The sequence below is a fragment of the Vipera ursinii genome (assembly GCF_947247035.1).
Source record: "Vipera ursinii genome assembly, chromosome: 2".
Taxonomy (NCBI): Eukaryota; Metazoa; Chordata; class Lepidosauria; order Squamata; family Viperidae; genus Vipera; species Vipera ursinii.
Window position 1 is genome coordinate 239,481,366 of NC_139513.1, and position 27,876 is coordinate 239,509,241.

The following is a 27,876-nucleotide window of genomic DNA, read 5'->3' on the forward strand; positions in this document are numbered from 1 at the left end:
TTAACATTGAAATAGATCACTATCAAGGATAGGACATTCGCTGTTATTGGACATTCCTTTCTAAAGAGACTTGGGAAATATCCACAACACTGTTTGGATGTCATATCAAGTTCTTCGCTATGTAGCTATCTAGCTACTTCAATTCCATCTTTCAAAAGAAAAAAAGATCCTAGAAGTGGCCTAGAAGCAAGATGATGATGATGATGATGTAATATGTTCAATTCAATTTTTAGCAATTTTATGTCAATTCTCCACATTTTCCAGTCTTATATGGCTTCTTTGAGTTGTTTTATGCTCTGGCTTGTGTCAGCTTTGATGATGTCTAGCACCAAGTCTTTAGGATGCCTTATTTCTTTTCACTGTTGGTCAAGCCAAATATAGCTGCTTTTCCAGTAAGTTTGATTGGATGACATGGCCAAATAAGTAACACAGAATATTCTGATTTTGCCTTCCAATACTGGTTTTCTATGATCTGGTATCTGCTTACTGTATTTGTCATCTTTGCAATGTAAACAATCTTAAACTGAACACATTCAAAACTGTAGAAATGATAGTAGACTTTAGGAGAAATGCTCCTATTCTACCATCTCTTACAATACTAGACAACACAGTATCAACATTAGAGACCTTCACGTTTCTTGGTTCTATAATATCTCAAGACTTAAAATGGACACCTAACATAAAAAATGTCATCAAAAAAGCACAACAAAGAATTTTCTTCTTGCGCCAACTCAGAAAGCTCAGATTGCCCAAGGAGGTACTGATACAGTTCTACAAAGGAATTATTGAGTCTTTCATTTGCACCTGTATAACTGTCTAGTTTGGCACTGCAATCAAACGACACAGACTTCAACCGATAGTTAGCACTGCAGAAAAAACAATTGCTACAAACCTGCCTCCCATTGAGGAGCTGTATACTGCATGAGCCAGAAAGAGGGCTGTGAAAATGTCTGCAGACCCCTCACATCCTGGACACAAACTTTCAACTTCTTCCGTCAAGACGATGCTATACGGCATTGCATGCCAGAACAACTAGACATGTGCCCTCACTTTGCTAAACTAATTCCCACAAGACTGTCAAACTACCTAGTAAGGTTATATTACTATTATTCTTCTCAGCTTTCCTATTATCTCCTTATCTTTTTATGAGTATAAGTTTGTTGCTTGCACCTTATATTGTTTTCAGTATCCTAGTATGATTCATGTTTGCTTATTTAGTATCCTATGACTATCATATATTGTATCTTATGATTTATGATGAATGTATTTTGATGGTTATGATCATGATTTATCACTTGTTGCTTGTACATATATTGAGAGCTTATGCACCAGAGACAAATTCCTTGTGTCCAATCACACTTGGCCAATAAAGAATTCAATTCAATCTTTTCCAACACCACGGCTCAAACGAGTCAATTTTCCTCCTGTCTAGTTTTTTCATGGTTCAACTTTCACATCACATAGGTAGATGGGAAACATGACATTGCAGTCTAATCTGCATTTAATTGCCAGGCTTATGTCCTTGCTTTTCCATACTTGATTCACGTTTATCAAGTCTGTCTGACCCACTTTGATTCAACACTTTTATTTCTGAACTGCATTCACAGTCCTAGGAAAGTGAATTTCTGCACACATTCAATCTCTTTACCATCAATTGTTGGTTTGACATGTCCATTCCTTGCAGTGGTCATGAGCTTGGCCTTTTTGACATTCAGGAGGAGGCCAAATTGCTTGCTTTCTTCTTTAATCATTTTGATCAAATGTTTGAGATCTTTGGTTTCTGAGGGGACAGCATATTGAAGATTGTTGGTGTTCCTTCCTCCAGTATATACTCCCAATTTTTGAGGACATGATCACTTTGGCATACAGGTCAAATAAGAAAGATGAAAGCAGATAAGCTTGGTGCACTCCTTTATCTTAAACCAATCAGTGTTTCCATAAGATGTTCTCACAGTGGCTTCTGATTGGTGTGATTTTGATGATATCAAGCTTTTTTGGTGATACTGTCTTTTTGATGTTGCATATTTTGACTCTGATCTTAGTCACCAACAATTTATGAGCTACAATTGGCACTGCAATACATTCTGACAGCGAGGACTGAACTGGACCATCATTGTATAGGACACAGACTGACATTTGTGCTGTTTTAACAAGGTCTTAGTGATTCGTATCAATTTTCATGGAAAAATTGAAACAAATGATTGCCTGCATCATTCCCAAATTCAAGTTTGCCAGTGATGCCTATTTCTGTTTGGCTGCCGGTTTTCGCATTAAAATCAACTAATATGTAAACAATGTATTTGGGGAGCACTTGCCTCAGATTGAAAATAGCTATTGTCTATCCAGTGTAACTCGCTGATGCCAAGGAAGTCAATTTTCAACCTGCCATCTCCTGTTTGATGATATCTACTTTACCCTGGCTGATCTGTCGGGCATTCCGCGTTGCTATCCAATATGTCTTTGAGCAATACAGAAAGTTGCTTTCACCAATGGCTCCCAAAAGTGGACAAGAATTTGATAGATGTGGGACAACTTTTTTTGATTTCTTTTCACTTTTCTGTCCTTCATGGAGAACATCAGTTCTCCCATCAGTGAACCTCTCATCTTACCTTTTATATTTTAGTCGAGTCCCTCTATTTTCTTCCTTAATAAGGAAGCAAAGTTACATTTGGGGACAGAAAGACAAATTTTGCACACATTTGCGGGTCACAATGATTACCTGCCTTGGCACCCATGTTGATCAGAATCATCCTCTGTCACCCTTCTAGCCAGGCTTTCACCCAAACCTTCTTGTCTGATTTAGTTACGAGCTCCTAGATGGTTAGCCTGGAATAAAAGATGGGGGAAAAGAGCAAAAAATAAGAAGAAAAAGGGAGTGCCTCCCTGCTGAACTCCTGTTCATTTACGCACTAGAAGCTCCCTTCCTCATCTTATATGTGCCTGTAGCTGCCTGAACATAGGAAGAATAAATTCAGTGGGTCTTCACACAGGGAACTGGGCAGTCAGAAGCAGAAGCAGTATCTCCCCCTCCTTGGCCCATGTTCTCTTTTCTCCCAAGTCCCCATGATAAACTCCCACGTGCTCTCTCTGTTCATACATTGGTTGGGAAAAGCAAATTCTGTGGAATACATCTAGATCAGGGGTTCCCAACCAGGGGTGCAAGACAATATCCCAAGCGGTGAGAAAACTTGAGTTTTCAAAATCATAGTGTATATGCATAATTCGTTGCCGTTATTTCGACCTTTTGTAAGGGGTGCGAGAATATATCAGAAGCGTTCTAGGGGTATAGAAAAGGTTGGGAGCCGCTGATCTAGACTTTCTCAGTATTACTGTTAAGATGCAACTTGTTATGATGCAGTAAAAGCAATTTTATTACAAAGGCTTACTTTCTCAGGGTTCTAAGTTCAGTTTTAATAGTTTTCATAAAAATACATCTCTGGGTTTTAAGGCAAGGGTGCAAAAGCCTTTTTACTGGTGTTAGACAACCTTGCTTATCCATTGCAGATCACTCAAAGATCTATTAGTATTCTGTCCATCTCACCTCTCAAGTAACGGTGAGAGTCTTGAAATCTGGTTTGGAAGTACTATGAATTTAGATCTCTGAAAGAAGACAGCTGAATATATATTATCTATTGTACATTGCTGTCTGTCCTTTGTTGTGGTTAGCAGAATGAAAATGAATTATAAAGTAATACATTTAAACTTGCAGGATATCTGGAGATTTGCTGTATTTTGGTGCAGAAATTATATTAATTTTTTTTTGCTTTGAAAGAGCAAATTTTACAGTCTAGTTAGTCTTTATATGGCATAATTCTGCAACAGAATGAAGCCATTAATAAATAAAGGATGTCATAATTCGGTGTAGTTTGCACCAGCAGCATGTAAAACTCCTGAATTAATGTTAATATTATATGTGTTTGGGAGGATTTTAAAACCATTTTTTATATTTTTGTTTATAAGTTAGAGATATTAATTATTAAATATTGCAAGAACTTGAAATAGAGAGTTGGGATACCCCCTATTAACCAATTACATAATTATTTAAAGACTATCTTAATTTAACAATAAAAATCATGTTTTTAGGACCCCTCAACATATTTTTAAAGGATTGGATGAATCAATGCCATTGTGCTGAAATTATAAAATACACGAGGGAGCACTCATATAATATGGACTTCTCTCACTGTTACGCTCTTTTGGTTTAACATCAAACATTGTTAATATGTTATTACAAAAAATAGTATTGTTTTAAAATATGAATCTAATTTTGAACTATAATTCAAAATTTGGAATTTACCAATGTAAGAAGAACCGTGGATCTGCAGCGTATGGAGTGCAATAAAAAAACTCTTTTAGGTTGGAAAATATGAAGGTCCCAGGACTACAGTCTTGAATTCATGATATGTATTCAGTTTCTGCTTAAGAACTGGCTCTTTATTGGAATAATAGAAATGTTGATCAATAATATTACTTTTGGTCAAGTCAAAATGGTTCTAAAATAGATTTAAAATTGGGCTGAGTGTTTTCCCCCACAGTGTGTAATGTGTTTCTATTGTTTCTTGCATTTGTTTTCTTGTTTTCTTCTGAAGGTTTGGAGGAGGGAGAAAAGTACATAAAACCTATACAATTGGGTTTTTTAAAGTATTTCTTCAAATTATATCTGTCTTTCCTCCATGTATGCAATATAGCCTTCACATGCTTCCCAACTGAATACAACTGCAGCTCCTTCACCAAGAAGAAAGTTGTTCGGCCATGTTAAAACTACTGCAAGTAGTCCTTGACTTACATCCACAATTGAGCCCAAAATTTCTGTTGCTAAACATTTGTTAACTGTATCACGGCCCGTTTTATGACCTTTTTTACCACAGTTGTTCAGCAAATCGCTGTAATTGTTTATTGAATCATGTGGTTGTAGAGAGAATCTGGTATCCCCTATTGACTTTGCTTGTTAAAAGTCAGCTGGAAAGATTGCCAATGGTGATCACACAAACCCAGGATGCTGAAACCATTGTAACTATGTGGCAGTTGCCAAGCCCCTGCATTTTTATCATGTGATTCTTCAACAGTTGTAAGTGTGGGAATCAGTCATAAGTCACATTTTTCAGTATATTCTAACTTTGAATGTTCACTAAACAAATGATTGTAAGCCAAAGACTATCTCTACATGGAGGGAAGTAGGCAGTGGGGTAATCCAAGGCTCTGTCTTACACTGAGTACTCTTCAATATCGAGATCAATTTGGATGAGGGTATAGATAGGGGACTCAGCAAATTTGCAGAGGACACCAAGCTGGCAGGAATAGGCAACACTCCAGAAGATAGGCTTACGATACAGAAGGATCTTGACAGACCTGAACATTGTAACAAAATTAAAATCAGTAGTGAAAAAAGTAAGGTCTACATTTAGACAAGAAAAACCAAAGGCAAAGGTATAGTATAGGTCAGGGGTCAGCAACCTCAAACAGTGAAAGAGCCACTCGGAACCGGTTCCCTCACAAAAGGAAAAATTGGGAGCCGCAAAAAATATGTGCGCATGCACGTACATGCGCACATGCACAGAACAGGGTTTGACTGAAGAGTAGAGCCAAGGCGAGATATGCACCTACCCTGCATATTTGAATTGATTGGTTGAACTTTTTTAGTCCCACTTTTTTTTTTGGACTGCACATGGCATAGGACCAGGAGCCGCAGGAGACGGCTGAAAGAGCCGCATGCGGCAGACCTGTGGTATAGGTGGTACCTGGCTCAATAGTAGTAACTATAGTGGGAGGGATCTTGGAGTCCCAGTGGACAATCACTTAAATATGAGCCGGCACTGTGCTTCAGCTGCCAAAAAAGCCAAAGGCTGCGTTAACAGAGGGATAGAACCAAGATCACATGAAGTGTAAATACCACTTTATATTCTTTGGTAAAACCACACTTGGAATACTGCATCCAGTTTTGGTTACCATATTATAAAAAAGATGTTGAGACTCTGGAAAGAGTACAGAGAAGAGCAACAAAGATGATTAGGGGACTGGAAGCTAAAACATATAAAAAACGGTTGCTGGAATTATGTCTAGTTTAATGAAAAGAAGGACGAGGGATGACATGGTAGCAGTGTTCCAATATCTAAGTTGCCACAAAGAAGAGGGACTCAACCTATTCTCCAAAGCACCTGAAGGCGGGGCAAGAAGCAACGGATGGAAATATATCAAGGAGAGAAGCAATCTAGAACCAAGGAGAAATTTCCTGACAGAACAATGAATCAGTGGAACAACCTGCCTCCAGAAGCTGTGAATGCTCCAACACTGGAAGTTTTTAAGAGATTGGACAATCATTTTTTATTATTTATTTTTTATTTTAATTCCATTTATATCCCGCCCTTCTCCGAAGACTCAGGGCGGCTTACAAGCTTAGCAGTAGCCTTCATTCTATGTATATGCCTGCTTATTAGGGCTTTCACACACACCCCAAGCGGCATTATTACAAAGTCAGCTTAATTGCCCCCAACAATCTGGGTCCTCATTTTACCTACCTCGGAAGGATGGAAGGCTGAGTCAACCTTGAGCCTGGTGGGATGCGAACCTGCACTAATTGCAGGCAGCTGGTGTTACTTAAGGAGGCATTAGCCCACTGCTCCACCAAGGCTCTAAATTTGTCTGAAATAGTACAGGATTTCCTGCCAGAACAGGGGGTTGGAGTAGAAGACCTCCAAAGTCCCTTCCATCTCTGTTTTTCTTTATTCTGTAGTTGTAAAAAAAAGTGAGGAATCAAAACTGATGGAATTTTGCTGCCCAGTTGAGTAAAATAAACTAAATCCAAGTCATAGGAGAAGGAAAAACAAAAAAATCAAACCAAGCAACAATTGAATTAAAACCTTTTTATTTAAAATTCAATAATACACGATATTCCTATAATCATAAATATTTCTAATCATCAAATATCAAAATTATTATAGCATTACTAGTCCAAAAGTGGTTTCCATGTAGAAACAAAGTTAGACAAAATCTTTTCTTTAATCAAGCTACGGTAGTTAATTTTGCCAGTTCATTAACTTTGCTATCCATTTTTCTGCAGTGGGAATCTTAAGTTTTTGCATCTCTGTGCAATTGTGCATATGCACATTTTACTGTGCATACAAACTTATATGTATATATAATATTTCTGTTATATGCAGAAAGTTTTTTCTCCAACTGCTTATCGATCAAACTTTAAAAGAAAAACCTCTACTTTCAATTGTATGTTTTAGAAATTCTGAATTAAAGTGCTATTTGATCCTGTATTTGATTCCAATAAGCAATTTCCATATGTTTAATTTTAAAATAGTTATAACAAATGTGGCAATATCTATGTTTTGTTTTGTATACGTTGATGCTTTGGTCAATAGGTCTTCTCAGAACAATTTTTGATAGTTACCTCAGAATTCAACATATGCAGTTTTATCACTTATACCACTGTCGGATGTGTGTTGCATGAGGCACTGTGTTTAGAGAGAATAATGAGAAACAATCTAATCACTTGTTTTGGTTGCAGAGAATTACATCATAGAATTTCTGTCATTGCTGATTTTTTTTTAAAAAAAAAAGTTTGAGATTGGTTCTCATTTACAATTCTCGCTTGGTTGACCTAAGAAAGGAAAGAAGAAGGAGAAGAAGGATTATTAAACCAATCAGAGTTCTGGTGTTGATCTGGTTTGAAATGTCATGTCATCCATGAACTTTTTCAGCGGCCGATCTCTTCCCCTGTGCTTTTTCCTAGTTCCCTCAAATCTTCTACATCTATAATAGAATAAAGGACAATTTTAAAATGTTTTAACTATTTTTAATATGCTACAAATATGTTTAAACGTGGCATGCTGGGTGGGCTGCTCAGAACCAGTGTACCTTTTTTTTATTTTTAATTAGCAGCCATTGTAAGAGAGTTGGGTAGCTGCATCATTTGGTGGTTAAGAAATACTCCTAATTGACGGTAATCTTTGTAAAAGCACGGATGGTCACTTTCTGCAGAATTATAATCTTGCTGCTGTACATAATGAGGTCAGTGAAGCAGCAAGCAAGAAAATGTAGAATTCTATAGCATGGATCTGTAAGCACAGCACTGTCTAGGCTATTTAAGTTTAATGAGGCAGCTACTGTGCTGCTGCATACGATCGCTGAACAGTCTCAGCATGTATTTCAAAACTAAAATGTAGCTCATAATCCATGACCATATGCTGTAGAAGATGAGACTTTTCTGTTAAGTCTGCATTCTTCTGCATTCCCTTTAGTATTAATGGTATCAGAATTTGTTATTTGTTCTATTTTATTGGAAATTAGTATCAGGATGCTACTCTCTTCCTTGTCCTTGGAGCATTAGCGCTACCACATAATAGTACCTTGGCAACATTCAGATTCCCTTGTTTCTTCAAGGTTAAAACAGCCACTAAAAGAAGGGTAGTGTTCTCAAACATTTATTATTTTCTTTAATATTTTGTAAACATGCAAACAGCCGAGCCATCATTCATGTTATATAGACATTCTGAATAATTTTCTTGCCTCCACTAATGTTTCAGAAAGTATTGGGGTGCCCAATAAATGACTGTTGCCCCAGTGATCAAACAAAGCTAATCCAAGGCTGATCTCGATCTTTCCATGCTTTGAGGTTACACAGATTTTTTTTTAAAAAAATAGTATTAATGTGTAGGATGCTGTATCATGGCTTTAAATGTACTTTGGGTATGTGCCAGTCCCCTTGTGCATTTATATTTGATAATTCAGCCAATTACATCAAACTAATAAAGTGAGATGACCAAAATATATCAGTTCAAATTTTGTATCTTCTTACTACTTTTTTAAAAAATTCGATTTATATACCGCCCTTTTCCCGAAGGACTCAGGGCGGTTTACAGGGCAGATTAAAACAATACAATATATACAAGTTAAAATAAAAATTAAATTAGATAGCCCCAAAAACTAAAAAATAAAACCTTAAAAACCCTCAGTCCAAGCTGGCAAGCTCAAATAGTCAAGTCTTTAGGTCCCAGCGAAACGAGCGAAGGTCGGGGGCCATCCGGAGTTCCACCGGCTGCTGATTCCAAAGGGCAGGCGCACCCACCAAGAATGCTCTCCCCCTGGGCGCTGCCAGCTGGCACTCCCTGACTGGCGGCACCCTGAGGAGACCCTCCCTGTGGGAGCGCACAGGACGATGGGAAATTGATGTTGGCTGCAGGAGCTCCCGAAGATAGTCCGGACCCATGCCATTTAGGGCTTTATAGGTCATCACCAGCACCTTGAATCTCACCCAGAGGGCAACCGGAAGCCAATGCAGCTCGCGGAGAAGAGGTGTTACATGGGAGTATCGAGAAACCCCCATCACAACTCGCACGGCCGCATTCTGCACCAGCTGAAGCCTCTGAGTGGTCCTCAAGGGCAGCCCCATGTAAAGAGCTTTGCAGTAGTCTATCTGGGAGGTCACAAGCGCATGAGTGACTGTACATAGGGTATCTTGGTCCAGGTAGGGCCGCACCTGGTGCACCAGGCAAACCTGGGCAAAAGCCCCCCTGGCCACGGCTCCTATATGATCTTCCAAACTGAGCCGTGAGTCCAGGAGGACGCCCAAGTTGTGGGTCCTATCTACGGGGGGGTAACACCTCACCCCCCATAATTAATGATGGAATAGAATGGACAATCCGAGATGCCGGTATGCACAGCCACTCAGTCTTGGCGGGGTTAAGTCGAAGCCTGTTTCTCCCCATCCAGACCCGGACTGCCTCCAGGCAACGGGACATCACATCGAGGGCATCACTGGGTTGGTTTGGGGTGGAGAGAAAAAGCTGGGTATCATCAGCATACTGATGATACCCCACCCCAAAACCACGAATGATCTCACCCAGTGGCTTCATATAGATGTTGAACAGGAGGGGAGAGAGGACCGACCCCTGAGGAACTCCACAAACAAGAGGCCTCGGGGCCGACCTCTGCCCTCCTGCCAACACCAACTTCGAGCGGCCCAGGAGGTAGGAGGAGAACCACTGTAGAACAGTGCCCCCCACTCCCAACCCCCTGAGACGCCGCAGCAAGATACCATGGTCGATGGTATCGAAAGCCGCTGAGAGGTCTAATAGGACTAGGACAGAGGAACAACCCCTGTCCCGAGCCTGCCAGAGATCATTCACCAGCGCGACCAATGCCGTCTCTTTGCTGTACCTGGGCCTGAAGCCCGATTGGTACGGGTCCAGATAATCAGTTTCCTCCAGGAACAGAGGGAGCTGATGTGCCACAACACTCTCAAGAACCTTCGCTACAAAGTGAAGGTTGGAGACAGGACGATAGTTGTTCAAAACAGCTAGATCCAGGACAGGCTTCTTGAGGAGGGGCCTCACCACCGCCTCCTTCAAGGCGGTAGGGAAGCTACCCTCCTTCAAAGAAGCAGTTATTATTGCATGGATCCAGCCTCGTGTCCCTTCCCGAGCTGCGTACACCAGCCAGGAGGGGCATGGGTCCAACAAACACGTGGAACTTAGCCTCCGCATGATCCTGTCCACCACTTCTGGAGTCACAGGATCAAATTCATCCCAGATAATATTTCCAAGACCGCTCGTCTCACCCCCGTCTGACTCTGCCCAGTCAGAGTCCAGACCGGCCTGAATCTGAGCGATTTTATCCGTCAGATGCTGGCTAAACTCCTCGGCCTGCCCCTGTAAGTGCTCCTCCTTCACCTCCTGATTAAGGAGGGAGCGAGTGACCCTAAACAGGGTGGCCGGGTGATTATCTGCGGAAGCGATGGCGGTGAAGTAGTCAGACTTCGCCGCCTCCATCACAGCGAGATAAGACCTCATTGAGGTTCTTAACCACAATCGATCAGATTCGGACCGGCTGGATCTCCAACAGCTCTCCAGACCCCGTCTCCTGCGCTTCATCTCCCGGAGCTCCACAGAAAACCATGGAGCCCAACAGGATCTGCGCCGGGTCAGGGGTCGCAAGGGTACAGCACGGTCGAGCGCCTCGGTGGCCACCCTTTCCCAGGCATCCACCAAGGTACCAGCTGGGCTGTGAGGGAGGGAGATAGGTATAGACCCAAGCGCCATCTGGAACCGTTCTGGATCCATTAGGCGCCTGGGGCTGAACCACCTGGTCAGCTCTGCAGCCCAGCGGCGAGGGGTGGCAAAGCGGAAGACCAGCCGCAGGAGATAATGATCGGTCCATGACAGGGGGACAATAGTTGGTGAACCCCCTCCAAGATCATCAAGCCACTGTCCAGATAAAAAGACAAGGTAGAGTGTGTGACCCCCTCCATGAGTCGGACCCTGAATTACTTGGGTCAGGTCCATGGCCATCATGGAGGCCATGAAGTCCTGAGCCAACTCTGACGACCCCCCAAGGGAAGGCAGGTTAAAGTCCCCCATAACTATAAGTCTAGGGAACTCAACCGCCAACCCTGAGAGGGCATCAAGAAGCTTGGGTAGGGCCGTTGCCATGCAGCTGGGTGCCAGCTACGTCAGCAACAGGCCCAACTGAGCCCCAGGGCCGCACCTCAGGAGGAGTGACTCACACCCAACTATCTGTACGACAGTGGTCTCCCGCGGACATAAGGTCTCCCGTATAACCACCGCCACCCCCCGCCCCTGTCCTGAGCCCAAGGCCGGTGGAGCACATGGAAACCTGGAGGGCAAAGTTCAGAGGAACACCCCCCTCTGGGCCCAACCAGGTTTCCGTAATGCATGCCAGGTCCGCGCATTCCTCCTCGATCAGATCCCGAATGAGGGGAGCCTTATTCACAACGGACCTGGCATTAAAATACACAAGCCTGAACTCAGGGGCCTGATCCCCCTCACTCCTGGATAAACGGGTCCTGACCGGAGGGTCGGAGCGCACCTCCGCTTGGAAACAATAGGGGCGTACTCCCAAAAGTTGAAGTGGCCCTCCGTGTAACCGCCTGCTGCCGTTCCCAATCGTCGTGGGGATTTGAAACCTCACCCCGCTGCTAGAAAAACCAGAGGCCCCCAACCCCATCCCCATCCTGCCGGGACCCATCGCAGGCCCGGGCTGACAAATGGTTAGTGGACTGCATGTGCATTTGATCATAGGAGGTCACATTTTTACCAAAGCCCCCCCCCCCCACCAAAAGACTCCTTTTGCCCTCCCCGCCACCTCATTCAACTTTCTTTTTTATATTTGGGGAACTATTACAGTAAGATATTGCACTGATCTGTGAAGGAAGACTGTGAAAACTGTTCCATTTTATACTGACTGCCACGTATGGCAGGCTGTGACATGTACCATTTTTAAAACAAATGAAATTATTGAAAAATAAAAAATAAGAATACCCCTGGGTTTTCTTTTTCACTGTTTGCGCAAATAGTAATAAGCACAATTCTTGTCTTACACTTAGCTCTGTTAAGATCTCGAGAAACTGTAACACCCTCACTAATACCTTGACTGAGAGTGAGAATAGAATTTTCTTGATAAATTTGTTCACATATTTACATATTATTCTTCTGGGAGCTTGTTTATGTATAAAAGCTGATCCCATACACAACTGGTTTTTTCCCCCTCCTCACTTTTAACTTGCAACATGTATTATTCTTGCATGCAGGTTACTTTGAGGTGGTCAACAGCCCTTCCCTCATTAAACGTTAATTTTGCTGTTTTGCTCCATTGCTTGATGATGTAATGCACTTTACAATAATGGATGGTTTCCTGAGAGAGATTCTAAGTTTCTTGCCCTCTTTCTCCTGATAGGCATAACTTTTTGAGGAGAGTCTTGTGTAGAATTGACGAGATCAAAAGCAAAATCTGTTTTGCCCTGTGCAACAAGCAAGAAGTATTTTGTGGTGGTAGACAAGTGGAGAGGAAGGGGAAGCACGAAGAGACTTTCCATTTATTATCAAGGCTCTGATGATTGTGGAGAAACATTAAAGAAATAAACATGTACGTTTGCTTCATAGAGATACAAATTCTCAAGCCCACATTTCAAAGCTTCCCATCCCCCGCCAATAGTAGGAACATGAGTTTTTTTTTCCTAAAGAGAGGGGGGGGGAAATCACTCATTTTCCTAGAAAATCAATAAGGCAGCATTGTACATCGCGGTGCTCTCTGCATTGTTATCAATCTTTGCTTTTCCCCTTTTGTGCTTTACCAAAAAAAAAAACCTAACAAGAAATGACGCTGTTTTGAGTTCTGTTGAATATTAATGAATAAAGATGCAGGTGGTCTGTATTCAGTCTTTGCAGCCTGCTCTTCAGTAAATGGTTTTCTAATCTTTTTTCCTAGATGGAAATCCTGTATGAATGTGGAAGCCATTAGCAGAGTAATTGCTGTCTGTTACCATGACAACCAGCCGCTGCAGTCACCTGCCCGAAGTCTTACCAGACTGCACCAGCCCAGCCACTCCTGTGGTAAAGACTGTGGAGGACTGTAGCAGCCTTGTGAATGGACAGCCGCAGTATGTCATGCAAGTTTCAGCCAAGGACGGACAGCTGCTATCAACTGTAGTACGGACTCTTGCCACTCAGAGGTACGGTCAGTTAGTTGTAGCAAACCCAAGACATGTCTGGTTGCCCATTCAGCGGTGCTGGAGGAGTAAGGGCAAAGAACGGAGGGGATGTGGTTGTGAGATCTGAGCTCCTGTAGTCCTACTTGGGACTTTATTTTTAAGGCCAGACTAAGCACTGTCCTTTTTTTTGTCGTGGTTAGATTAGAGGCTACTGTTCTGCATGCTCCTGTTTCCGTGAGGCACTCTGAGCAGACTCCACACACAACTTGCACTCTTAAAGCGTTCCTCTTTTGAATTCAGAATGAATTTTGTAAGCTGACAATAACTTTGTGAATATCTCTAATGCGTAAACTTGCTCATTCTTGTTCGGTGCAGGAAGAGGTGATGAAATAGCTGGGAGACACGGGCTGCAAAGTGAATAAGATGCAATAAATCCTTCCGATTTGGAAAAGACAACTTTAGAAGCGACATCCTGCTGACTTGTGCATGCTGCTCATTGCAAACTGTGTGCTTCTGTGTGAATGATTGATAGAAGAAGATTTTTTAGGTTTTCTCTCATCCAGTGTCAGAGTGTTATGGAGCTGCTGCTTCTCTTTTTTTCCACTCTTTCATGTCTGGCTTACATTTCTACAGCCATGGAGTCTCTTAACTATTTGACACAATAATCACTGGCTGCATGGTTTTTCTCAAATGTGCTTCATGAATAAGTCGGACAGCTGGAAGTCATATTACTGTTAATTTATGGGGCTGTGCATGCTGGCTGGGACTGATGGGCATTGTAATACAGTACATCTGAAAGATTCCAGATTGGGGGAAACTGGCTTATTTATTTTCCTTTAATGTTGTTGAGTCATTAATAGGTCTTTATTCTTTAAGTTAACTTTAATGCATAGATACTCTCTCACAAACACTAATTGTTAAATGCATCATGGCATATATATATTACCTATTATACCATTCGCCAATTTGACACTGGAAAACCATATTGGATTCTTAGAAAAAGAATCTTACCTTAGCACAGCTGTGTGATGTAAACTATGTTAATAAAATACACATAACTTTTTTGATGTGCTTTTTCTTTACAAAGCAGATTATGGGAAGTTTCTGAAGAAAGTTTAAGTCACTTATATAAAAAGCTAAAGTTTCAATTGCAGGTTACCATGATAGATCTGTTTTAGAATAAACACCTTTTCTAACAGTCAGTTTCTGAAATTTGTGCATTTGTTTTTGTGTTGGTTTCTTCTTGTTCTTAAAAAGCAGCACTCGTAGGATTCTGTTCAATCCTGCCAGAACTGCTCTGTGAGATACGTTAGGGCTGAGGGGCAGAGATTTAAAGGAAGGACACTCTAATACATAGTTGAGAGGGATATTAAGCATCTAATCCCAATGCTTCACCAAGAATACCATCTCTTCCCGGCTTGTATACTTGTATAATGCTATGCCTGGATTCCCACATTAGGGAAAGCAATTCTGTATTGTACTGCCTAAAAATGGGAGTATTAAGATAGGTGGTACAGTATCAAATTGTAAATATTTGAATAATTTTGAGATTATGAATAAACCAGTCATTGAGAATACCTACGATCACGTTTAAGGAAAGAATAAATACATTGAAACAGAAATATCACAGTTTGATTGTCTTGCTATAGGGAGGGTCAAATCAATTATATTATGCTTCGGTTATTTTATAAGGAAAGCCAATGGAACAAAACAGGCCAGTCTTCACTTATAAAATACTCAAATCAATGTTAATAATTTAACTTGGAAGAAAGAATTTTAAACTTAAATAAATAGGCTAAGGAATAAAGTCCCAAGTTTCTTTTCCTAAAGAAGAACTTGAACAACAGTTGCAGGTGATAATGGGCAATAGGTTTATTCTGTGTAAGTTAATGTTCTATGTGCATTGTACCACAAACCCCCTACAGCTATCTTCTTCCATTTTATTTTCTTTTGGAGATCTTACCTAAGGACCTGGAAAAACAGCCTGTCACATCATATGTAAAAATACTGAAAAATCCTAAGAGTGGAAACTGTTCTTGTGGCTTTCCACAAAATATACTTTGGGGTCCTCCAAAAATAAGGGCAGAACAACACTGTTTCCTTTAAACACAGGACTTTTACCCAAGAGACAGCAGTACATCTCTCTGAAGAAACTTACTCAGCACTCCTAAGCTAGCAATGGAAGAAAGGCTTTTGTAAAAATCACTTTTACAAACAAAAGTGAAATAATGAGACAATCGGCTATTACAGAATCTCGAAGCAAGCCTGCTATTTATAGCAGCCCCAAGATGTAAAATCTCACCTGTCTTTATGTAGTAGCAGATTTTGTGCTGCTCATTTTTCACCTTTGGATGTGAAGGGCGCCTGCACCAAATATTTGGTCTCAGGTTTTTGCTTCTGGTTGTCAACTTTGCGCCTCCTATCGTGTTCTTTCTTTGTTATCCCCAAGTTCTAGAGAAGATACCCTTGTCCCAGCAAAGACTTTGCTCAAATTCTCAGAGAAACTGGTGCCACATGGAAAAAGAGATGTCCTAAGTCATGCATATTGGAAAAAGAGAAGGGAGATACAGTAGTTGAGCCAGCCCACCATGATAACTATAGTGTGAAACTAACATGAGGAGAAAATAGAGTGACTATGTAGAGCAGCAAATTAAACCTAACATCCATAGAACCTCTGCCTAGAGCAGGGGTAGGCAATCTTGGCTCTTTTATGACTCGTGGACTTCAACTCCCAGAATTCCTGAGTCAGCCTGACTCAGGAATTCTGGGAGTTGAAGTCCATGAGTCATAAAAGAGCCAAGGTTGCCTACCTCTGGCCTAGAACATGCACATGGATACTCTGCACGTCATACCTGAAGAAGCAGTAAAGCTGCATATACATCAGAGAGGATATTTAATACCATTTCAAAGGAGCCAGAATTAGATTTTACTTGAAATGTATGTTTTGGGTATTTCTGGTAATTTTAATAGATTTTTCTTAAATAAAACCAATCGCAGTGGATGAAGAAATGAAAAACAGATTGAAAATACTTCATCCGTTCAAGCAAACAAATCTTGAGCTTGCATATACAGTAAATGTGCTCTAGAGAGGGAAGAAAAGAGATTGTGAAAAATAAGTGTGAGAATGAATAGCTACAACTAATCAATTAACTATTATGCTTTAAAATCAGCAGCTGGTTTCCAAGAAAAAACTGTTACAGTATAGAAGAAAAGAGCTTCATTCTCAAGAAATCTTTACTTAGCATTTTCTTTTGTGGTGATCTATTTCAATTTAAGCCAGAGATCCCCAACCTTTTGGACACCAGGGACAAGTTCCATGGAGAGAGGTTTTTCCATGGATCAGAAGGTGTGTGGTTTTGTGTGCTGCCTACATCCCGCAGATGGGGCTTATTCCTACAATTGCATCTCTAAAATATCACACATATTTTTGATTTTTTTTATCGTTTGGGTCGCACTGTGTAATAAATAGCAGTATAATACACAGCCACTATATTCAAAGTTGGCTCATTCCAAATATTAACAATTTTAGTTTGATAAGGTATACTTTTAGTTTAGTTTAGTTATGTGTCAAGTTTTCTTTATTATTTTGGATTTCTGGGAGTCATGCGCCCTAATAAATTTTGAGACAGAATTTTTGCAGTCTGTTCTCTCCTCTACCTTCATTTCTCCTCTGTATCTTAACACAGTACTTCTGGTATGTGTTAAAGCAATTTCCCATAACATTTCATTCAAAAAAACTTGGTTTAAGTTCTGAATGAAACTACAGTTACAAATTGTGATTCGGTTCTGGTTTATAATCCAGAGGAAATGGCAGACAGGAATTTTAAAGAGGCTGCAAAAGAGAAGAAAATGCAGAGAATACTGAAAACTCAGGAAGGGGAATGGGGAACAGGGACAAAGTAGAACATTTGGTAGACTGATGAAAGACCTTTTCTCGGTTTGGCTAGATTCCAAGGTGCTGTTATTGTCATTGGAAAGACGATAGTGGTGCAAATGTGTTAGAGAATCAAGGAACATCTCTCCCTCCCTCCCTCCCTCCCTCTCTCTCTGTCTCACTTACTCAATCCACAATATACCACATACATGGTGGCTCATTTGGGAGCAGTAATGAATGTTGCCCAGATCACATTAACTAATAGAATTTAAGGTTTGCTTCTTTATATGACTTGACTGAATGTTCTTAAAGAATGGTGCTGCCTTATTAATTCTTCTACTATGATAAGATTACATTGTAGGTAGTTGGAAAGGGATTGTGCACAGCAATGAATTAGGCTCTTAGGGTCAACTGTATACAGTACAATTAACCTTGAAATAATCAAATAACCTTGATGTGCCTTCAGTTTAGGATTCCTGCACCAACCTAATCCTTCTTTTTTGCAGTCCTTTCAATGACCGACCAATGTGCAGGATTTGCCACGAAGGCAGCAGTCAAGAAGACCTGCTTTCTCCTTGTGAATGTACTGGAACCTTGGGGACTATTCATCGTAGCTGCCTGGAACACTGGCTGTCATCTTCAAATACTAATTACTGTGAACTTTGCCACTTCAAGTTTACAGTAGAGCGCAAACCAAGACCATTGGTTGAGGTCAGTAAGTGAGAGAAGCTTTTAATTATGGATTTTTTTTATACTGTACCGCAAGCAAAGGAAAATCTGGAGAGTTTAGGGTCGGAGAAGAGGAGCAGAAAGACAACAAGAGAATATTATTTATTAATCAAATGTATACACTGCCTATCTCACTGTCTAAATGACTCGGAGTAGTTGAACAAATAAAAAAATGAGTTATGTAAAAAATACAAGTAAAAATTCAGTTATGAATCCTTCCAATTTTTAGCCAAGCCCACAAGTGATTAAAGTGGAATAGATGCCTTGGGTTTTATGTACCTTTATTAAACTATAGCAGAAAATATGTAGGATATATGTAATATTCTTTGATTCAGTGTAGGCATTTTGAAAGGAAATAAATTTATACCACATCAAGAGAAATATTAGTGTATATTATAAATATATAGTAAGAAATCACTTTTAAAATCCATTGAATAGACAAATGATGTGTGTGTGTGTGTGTTACATTTTAAATATTTTTGTTGCATCTCTTTGTTGCCAAACAATGTCATATAAGCCAGTTGTTTTATTCTATTTGTTCATTCCAAGCTGCAGTAATTTAAATAAGTGATTTAAATAAATTGAGCTGTATATGTAATGACAATATACTCACTTGACTGCTGCACTAAAAGCTTTTTGTTTTCTTTTGAAAGACAATATATTATAGGTCACTTAAAAATCAACGTGAAGCAGTGGATTGTGAGAATTCTGAATAAAATATTTTTCCACAAGTTGTAAAAAAATAGTTGTGAAGCTGACAAGATAGAACTATGTATTTTATTTTGTTTCAGCCAATATTATTTCACTGTTCAGAATCATAGAGCTGAAGGGACTCTAGGCAAACTCTTCACTTAGTGCAGGAGCCATCCGATCATCTCTGACATCCGCCATCTTTTTGAGAGCTTAGTGAAGCAGAACTCACTGCCTCATATAGCAGCCTGTCATTCATTCAGAAAGGTCCCCCTGATGCCTAACCTGAGTTTCCTTCTTTATATTTTTAACTGATTGGGGCAAAAGAGAATGTTCACTCCAGTGTGACAGTCCTTTAGATGTTTGAAAATTGCTATATCACCCCTTCATTGTCTTTTTTGCAGGTTTAAACATATCTAGGTTTTTTTAACTGCTTTTCATAATTCTTTGCTGTTGTGGTTCCTTTCTGAACTTGTTCCATTTTGTCCATTTTTTAAACTCTGGTGCCCAGACCCATATGCAGCATTTCAAATAGATTCTGACCAGGGCAGAGTAGAGTGGAACAGTTACATCCTGTGTAATACTTACTTCCTGGACTCTTTGCTTCTATTATTATATCCTAAGATAGCATTTGCCTTTTTAGCAGTTAAATTCCGCTCTCACTCGCATTTAATTTCTGCTTGACCAGGACACCCAGATCGCTTTCACATGTACTCCTGTCAGGCAAGTGTCTTTCCATATAATATTCTGCCCTACATTTTTGTTACCCAGATACGGAACTTTACATTTCTAACTATTACCTTCCATCATATAAATTACAGCCACTCAATACTTACCATCTGAAGTGATGCTATTAATGATGAACTCATTCAGGTAACTATGAGTTCATCTAACAATGATATCATCTACTTCATGTTTTACTCACTGATGACTAGCTGATGAAGGTTCTATTGAGGTCCAGGTATACTATGTCTGTGGCCTTTCTATGAGTTATTAAATTAGAAAGTCTACTGAAGGGGGTAATATTAGTCAGACATTGATTTTGATAAACTATATTGACTCCTGTTTAATTGTAGCATGCCAATTCAAGCTCTCACAAACATGTTGCTTGATAATCTGTTCAAGGACTTTGCTCAGTATAGACATGAAGTTTTCAAAGATTACTGAGAACAGTTCTACGATCAATTCTGCTAATTATTTAATTACCCCAGGATATAATCCATATGGCTCTGGAGACAAATTCATTTACATTAGGTACTTCTTTATTATTCTCTCCTTCTGTATTCAAAGCTGTAGTTCCTTGTTCCCCCAGTGGCATAAAATCACTACCTAGAGCTCTATTTTCCTTCTTGAAGAAGGCAGATATAAAATGGGATTTAGGAAGTTCTGCTTCTTGCCATCATCTACACATTTCAACACTGTCTCTTAGCAATGGATCCACACTTGATAACATAACCAAAGAATGCTCTGTTTGTTGGATTTGGTATCTCTTGCAAGCCTCAGCTCATTCTGACTGTGATAGCTTTTGTGGCAGAATTAGTAGTTTCTGGATGCCATCTTCTGTTTTCTTTGGTCCTCTTCTTTTATTTCCTATACATGTACTTCCAGAGCTATATGCCAGTCATGAGTATCATCTCAGCAAGTCTCAATGATGCTTATCTCATTACATTTGTCTTCCTAAATTAAGAACTCTGGTTTTCCCTTTTTATTCCCATATTTTTTACATTGATGCTAAAATATAGGAGGCTTTGAGTACCACCTACTGGTATCTCTGCAGTCTTGTCCTTAGAAGCTCCCAGCATCCTGCTTTTCATTTTGTATTTTGCTTTCTTGACCCTGTCCTTGGTTAGATATTCAATTCTAGACTTTTATCACCCCAGTTCGCTTTTATTTTTTCTAATACCTTCCTGATTAAAGTGTTCAAAACACCGGCAAAACACTTCCCAGTTATCCATCAATCTCCATGAGGGTTGCACAGGCTACTGTCATAGAATCCAACCCTTCTGTTTGCGTAGCCATTTGTTTACTTCTAGAATCCTGTTTTCTCTTCTTGCTCCATGAGCTTCAATGGATAATTAAAACTGAGTAATGAAAAGAAACTGATTGATGGAAACACTGCCTGTACTCCAATTTCCTTGACCTTCCTTTCCAAATCCTTATAATGTCCGAATATTCTTTCAATTTTTTCTTGGCTCTGTCACTGATCCAGAATCAAGAGAAAAGAGCTCACATTGATAGGTTTAGTATTGGTAACTTCTTCATTGCATTCTCATAATGGGCACATAGAAGACTATTCATATAGCATTTATTTAATTAATTCAATTAGGTTTCTATGGCAACCTATCACATCATAGCAATTCTGGGCAGCTATTTTATGTCTGGACGTAGCTGTCTCAGCTCATCTTAGGAGGAAATCAATGACCACCACAAAACACCTCTTTCTTTCAGGTCAACTCTTGAGTCTTTTCAATTCATAAAGGTTCATGTATTTTCTTTAGTATTCCGGGATAGTTTGTTCAGGTGGTTGTCCACTGTACTCCAGAAAGAGAGAGAGTAGTACCCATTTCAAGTTCCACTGGTATAAAATGACTCTTGATTTTCTTTCTCCCTTGCCAGGAATGATTAAGGGGGTCTTAAGACTTAACATTAAGAAAACCAAGATCATGGCATCCGGCCCTCACAATTCCTGGCAAATGATGGGGAAGAAATGAGGTAGTGACAGATTTTATTTTCCTGGGCTCCAAGATCACTGCAGATGGGGACTGTAGCCAAGAAATTAAAAGACGCTTGCTCCTCGGAAGGAAAGCCATGGCAAATCTAGACAGCACACTAAAAAGCAGAGACATCACCCTGTCAACAAAAGTGCGTATAGTCAAGGCCATGGTTTTCCCAGTTGCAATGTATGGCAGTGAAAGCTGGACCATAAAAAAGGCTGAGCGCCAAAGAATTGAGGCCTTTGAACTCTGGTGCTGGAGAAGACTCCTGCGAGTCCCTTGGACTGCAAGGCGATCAAACCGGTCAGTCCTAGAGGAGATCAACCCTGACTGCTCTTTAGAAGGCCAGATCCTGAAGCTAAAACTCAAATACTTTGGCCACCTAATGAGAAGGAAGGACTCACTGGAGAAGAACCTAATGCTGGGAAAGGTTGAGGGCAATAGAAGAAGGGGACGACAGAGAATGAGGTGGCTGGATGGAGTCACTGAAGCAGTAGGCGTGAGCTGAAATGGACTCCAGAAGATGGTAGAGGACAGGAAGGCCTGGAGGAACGTTGTCCATAGGGTTGCGATGAGTCGGACACAACTTCGCAGCTAACAACAACAACAAGGCTTGTTGTAAAGCAAGCCACCGCAGTTAAGCATTACCACCTGGTCATTAGGCAAATTCATTTTTCTTAATGGGTGTTTTTGCCAGAAACCAGCAAAAAAGGCACAAATGACCATGGGACACTACAACAAATTGTAAATGCAAGCTGGTTGTCAAGCATCGAAAATTCAGTCGGGGGCAGAGGAGTGTAGCAGCCCTAACTTTGTGGACAGGTTATAATTAACTTTGGGGGGGGGCGTGTTTCCATCATAACTTTGAATGGTTGTTAAGCGAGGACTACCCTTTCATGGCAAGTAAGATTCAGAGGGAGGTCTGTATGCTTTCACCATTTAATGATAAGAGGAATATAATGCTTAGGCTTCTTACAAAAACAGGATTTGACAGATTAAAAAAAATGCTTGATGACATACCAGATTTTCTAGAAATCATAGGCATCCAGAGGGGAAAGGAAGCAAGGAAATAACAGTATATGCCTGATGATGTAAATCAGAGAAATGCTGCAACCTTCATACGTCTATCGGACACTTTTGACAAGTACATAGTCATGGAATTTTTAAACTACATGCATGTGTCATTTTAGCATTACGGATACCACTGCCAGGAATGGCTATTCGGAATGGGACAACACGTTGCATCTTGCTATAGGACAATTTAACAATTCAATTTAATCATTTAAAATAAATAAAAAAATATTTAATTTTTTGTCATTCACATGTCATTCTGTCCCTCTTTTTGCATCCGTTCTTTAATTATTCTATTCCACCATTTCTTTGATATTAGTGTAACTCCTGTCCCACGGCAAGCTGTTCTGCAGTGGGTTGGCTGCAACAAGTTGGCCGTGGCGAGATGGCTATGTCAGGTTGGCCATGGTGAATTGTCATAGACCCCTGGTTATTTACAGTTGGAAATGGGCCATCCCTTTTTGGATCTTTGCTGGATATTGCTAATGGTTTGTCATTTAATTGTAAGCAGCCTAGAGGCACTTTTCAGAGTGAGACAGGCAGCAAAACAAAGAAATAAACTCACTAGAGCAGAATGCATCAGTGGCATCAATATTTCCAGATCAAAAAGCCCTGGATTTTTTTCCCTCATAAAATAATTTGTTTGCCATGGTCCTTGCGATGGGTGAGAGCAGGGCTAGTCTAGCTGATGAAAGCAGTAGCAAATGAGGGATAGTGAAGCTGGTGGGTAATCTTATTGCCTGCAGTTATTCCTCTTTCACACAGATCTGTTTGTTCAGCTGTAGCTATAGCTGTATTTAACCAAGTCTATATTATGGTATGAACTCTCAATTGAAGTGTGCAGCTACATTGGAATTACAGCTGTGGCAAATGATTTAAGGCTCAGTTACAGTAAGGAATCTTTTAAAAATCAAATGTTAAAGATTTCCAATTATCAGTGCATATGATTTTTCATGAAAACTCTTTATCAAGATAAATTACACAAGATTGCTGTGAGAGTAGATGTACAGCTTACTGGTAATTTATTTCAGCTTCACCTTCTGATTGGCTGTCCATGAAAATGTTCTCCTGCACAAATGGAATGTGACATTTCTTGAGTCTTAATAGTAACTGGGCGAGCTCAGATGGAAAGCGAATGCTTCCAGAGCTGGAAAGGTATTGCTGTGTGATCACAGAGGAAATTTTCTTTCAACTCAAGAGACAAAAAAGTAGCCTGTTAAAATTGCTTATGTTATATGCTTAAATAAGGCAAAAGTGAAAATGAGTTACAGGCAAATTCTGGGACTTCGCAATACTGTTTGTACTTTTTTTTGTATAAAGGCTTACTTGGGAATTAATTGAAGTAGTTTAATATCTGCAAAAATAAAGATTTGCTAATATGTTCCAGAATAGGCTCTCAGGAAATGTTCCTATAGAGCTTGATGTCAAGTTTCTGACGTAAGGGCTTTTCAAGTGACTCTGAGGCATTGTTTACCTTAAAAGTCCTTTATTAGCCTAATACACCGGCAGATGCTTGTTCAAACGAAGCTGGAATCTGAAATCTCCGCCCCTTGCACAATATATTAAAACACAATTCTCCACCTTTCCAATTTTGTCATTATTGATATTCTCCAATTAATTTAAAGAATCAGTTTCCCTTCCGTAGAAAACCCGCCAAGGTCTTATCTTCTTTAGTTAGAGAGATGGCCTTGAAGGTGCAATCCTACTCATCCCCCCTCCCAACCTTAAACACAAGTTTAACATATGAAATGGCTACTTCTTCATCTCTTGTCAAGCAATAACATTCGATGTTAGCAGCGTTGACATCCACGCAACAAAGTAAGACGCGAATGAAAGTGAAGTATATGCAACAACTCTCTATAAAATAGCAACTTACAGTTCATAAAAATGAACAGAAACCAAAAGGCCCAGTTTTTCCTCAAACCGGACATTTTCTTAATTGCATAGAAACTGAAACTGCCTTGTTGGCTGCTTATGTAAAGGTTATGACTATTTGTTCTCAGCATAATTCTATCAGGCCAAATTTCAGATGGTGGTGCAGTATAAGTCATTGATAAAAAATGGGGACTGTAGCCATTTCTATCCAACGTAACTTTCATTTTCAGAAAAGAGGATCTTTGTAATCTATTTACCTCCTGATACTCTGGCTTCACTATTGCTTCGCCCTGATAAGGATTTCTTTTTGCAGAGAATATGGATTAGAGGCATTGTCAATGTTGACTATATGTTGGTTTCATTATTCATTCACCTTGCAGAACAGGTGGGATGCCAGGCTTTAATTTATGGCTTCTTCCTCCCCGGTTTTTATCTTATCACAAAATACACTGGTGTAATTTGTCGAAGCAAGCATAAAGCATGGCTTTTTACCTACCGGGGAGTTATTAAAGGTTCTTCATTATTTTGGAGTCTAGCCTTGGATTTTATTTACTTTTTAATAATCCAAGTATAAAGTTATGAGTTTAGCAGCTTGTTATATAATTGTGTAAAACCAGATGTAGGAAAATGTGAATTCCAATGTAACATATTTGTATGATATTTTGTTCTCCTTATGATAACAAAATATAATTTTTTTTTCTAGTTCTACTGAGAAAGATTAGAGTTTTTTTCATTTCTTTTTCTTATTAAAAGGCTACAACGCTATAGATAAGAATTCATGAGCATTATAAAAAGAATATCTTTTCTTCAGGGTGCAGAACTTTTAAGCAAAAAGTAGAAAGTACATTCTTCCTTCATAATGTTAGTTATGAAAATGTAGTTATATTCAGAAACTACCTGGTTTTATTTTAATCCCAATAACAGCAGCAGATTTCAAATGTATATATAAAACCTGCAACATGCCTTATTTTCAACTGAAAGAGGTGCAGAATTTAGCCATCTAAAGCAAATTCACAAACCAAATAATCACGATGAATCCTGAGCTAAATGTAGTATCTACCTGGCTAATTCAATCCTTCAGCTACGGGTTCTTTCAATTAAACAATGTTATCTTTCAGGACCCTGGAAGCATAACTTCTCTAAAACAGCACCTGCCCTCTGGAATGAAGTGCCACTCCCAATATCCAAATGACCCTTACTCTGTTGCTTAGGGCAGGGCTTTTCAACTGGTGGTACTTTGGCACCTGGCAGGTGGTATGCGACTTTCCTAGACAGGTGTAGCAGGGGAGGGGAATGAGCTGAAGTGGCAGCAGCACCACACAAGCCTAAGGGAGAGACAGCTGGAGCTGCAGGGCTGTAGGGGCTCGGCAGAAGCCCCAGGATTGGCGGGCTAGCTACAGCTGATTGGCACTTCTGCAGGGCTATGGGGGCTGGGCAGAAGCCCAGGATAGGCATGCACTTCTGCAGGGCTATGGGGGTGAGACAGAAACCCCAGGATCAGCAGCCACTTCTGCAGGACTATGGGGACGAGACAGAAGCCCCAGGATCAGTGCTTCCAGCACACCCAGAAGAGAAAAGGAAAAGGGAGGAGAGAAGGAGAGGCTATACAGACATGTCAAACTCATGATGTCTCATGACGTATCGGGACTTTTTCTCCCATTGCCGGCAATGGGGTGGGCGCGGTTTCGACGTGACGCATCCGGCCCACGGGCCAGCAGTTTGACATGGCTGCAAAAGGAGAAGTTTTTGGCGGGAGAGGGAGAGGGAAAAAAAGATAACAGGGGAAAGAGAAGGGGATTTCAAAAGAGAAACGGACAAGCGCAGCCTTGAGAGGAATCAGCTGGAGGTGCACGGAAGAGAAAAGGAGGAGGGGGGAGTGAAGAGAGGATATAAAAGGGGGAGAAAGAAGAGAGGATATAAAAGAAGGGGAGAGAAGAGAGGATATAAAAGAAGTGGGGAGAGAAGAGGATATAAAAGGGAGAGAAGAGGATATAAAAGGAAAGGAGAATATAAAAAGGGAAGAGAATAGATGATATAAAGGGGAGAGAGGATATAAAAGAAGGAAAGAGGATATAAAAGGGAGAGAAGAGGATATAAAAGAAGGGAAGAGGATGTAAAAAGGGAGAAGGGAAAAGAAGAGCATATAAAAAGGGAAGAGAAGAGAGGATATAAGAAGGGGGGAGAGAAAAAGATATAAAATAAGAGAGGATATAAAAGAAGGGAAGAGGATGTAAAAAGGGAGGATATAAAAAGGGAAGACGGGATATAAAAGAAGGGAAGAGAAGAGCATATAAAAAGGGAAGAGAAGAGAGGATATAAGGGGGGAGAGAAGAGAGGATATAAAAGAAGGGAGAGAAAAGAGGATATAAAATAAGGAGAAAAGAGGATATAAAAGAAGGGAGAGGAGAGGATGTAAAAGAAGGGAGAGAAAAGAGGATATAAAATAAGGAGAAAAGAGGATATAAAAGAAGGGAGAGGAGAGGATGTAAAAGAAGGGAGAAAAGAGGATAAAGAAAGGGGAGAGGAGAGGATATAAAAGAAGGGAGAGGAGAGAATGTGAAAGAAGGGGGGAGAGAAAAGAGGATATAAAAGAAGGGAGAAGAGAAGAGAGAATATAAAAGGAGGAGTGAATCTGGTTTCTCCATTGACTTTGTTTATCAGAAGGTTGCAAAAGGGGATCACATGATCCTGGGATACCATCATAAATATGAATCAGTTGCCAAGCATCCAAATGTAGATTGACCCTGGGGATGCTGCAACGGTCATAAGTGTGAAAAATGGTCATAAGTCGCTTTTTTCAGTGCCTTTGTAACTTTGAACAGTCACTAAGCGAACTGTTGTAAGTCGAGGACTACCTGTACTTTTTTCCTTTTTTTTTTTTTTTTGGTCATCAAGTTTTTGACACCTTGCTAGGCGACTGGTGGTACTCAAATATTACTATATCCTAAAAGTGGTACAATTGGTGGAAAGGGTGAAAAGCCCTGGTTTACAAGAATCATCAAAACCTGGTTCTTCACCCAGGCCTTTGGCAAGGAAGAGTGAGATCACTTAATTCATCTTTTGGGCTTGCCGTCTTTTATCTTTACCTTCATTTTTATTGATTTTATTGTGAATCTTTTATTGTTGTGAGCTGTCCCAAGTTGTTCAGAATAGGGTGGCATACACATTTAATATATATGATGATGATGATTTGAAAACTGTATATTCTAGGGTTAACAGACCTACGCAGAATTTGTCAATGGCTGGATTTGCATATTGCATTGAACAATGGATACAAAACAATAATTAAACCAAGTGATTTATTAGCTACAAATCTAGTTCCTACTATATGCTAATGCAGAACTGAACAAATCATGTTAGTTGAGCGTGAATCTAGTCGCCAAGTTGGTTCGTGTTAGATCATTATTTGATAATTGTGTATACGATATTGGAATGAGTTTTGGAGGCCTTTCAAAAAGGCCACACTATTC

General features: G+C 40.1%; 1 protein-coding gene across 2 annotated transcripts in view; it reads left to right on the top strand.

The window, feature by feature from the left end:
• The window catches only part of MARCHF3 (membrane associated ring-CH-type finger 3), a 139,426-nt gene that overhangs the window by 90,423 nt on the left and 21,127 nt on the right, over positions 1–27,876 (top strand). For both annotated transcript variants that reach the window (XM_083354535.1, XM_083354534.1), the window contains 2 exons: positions 13,231–13,474; positions 17,834–18,038. In XM_083354535.1, the coding sequence (XP_083210661.1) occupies positions 13,287–13,474; positions 17,834–18,038 (393 nt within the window). In that variant the 5' untranslated portion in view covers positions 13,231–13,286. The remainder of the gene's footprint in view (positions 1–13,230; positions 13,475–17,833; positions 18,039–27,876) is intronic.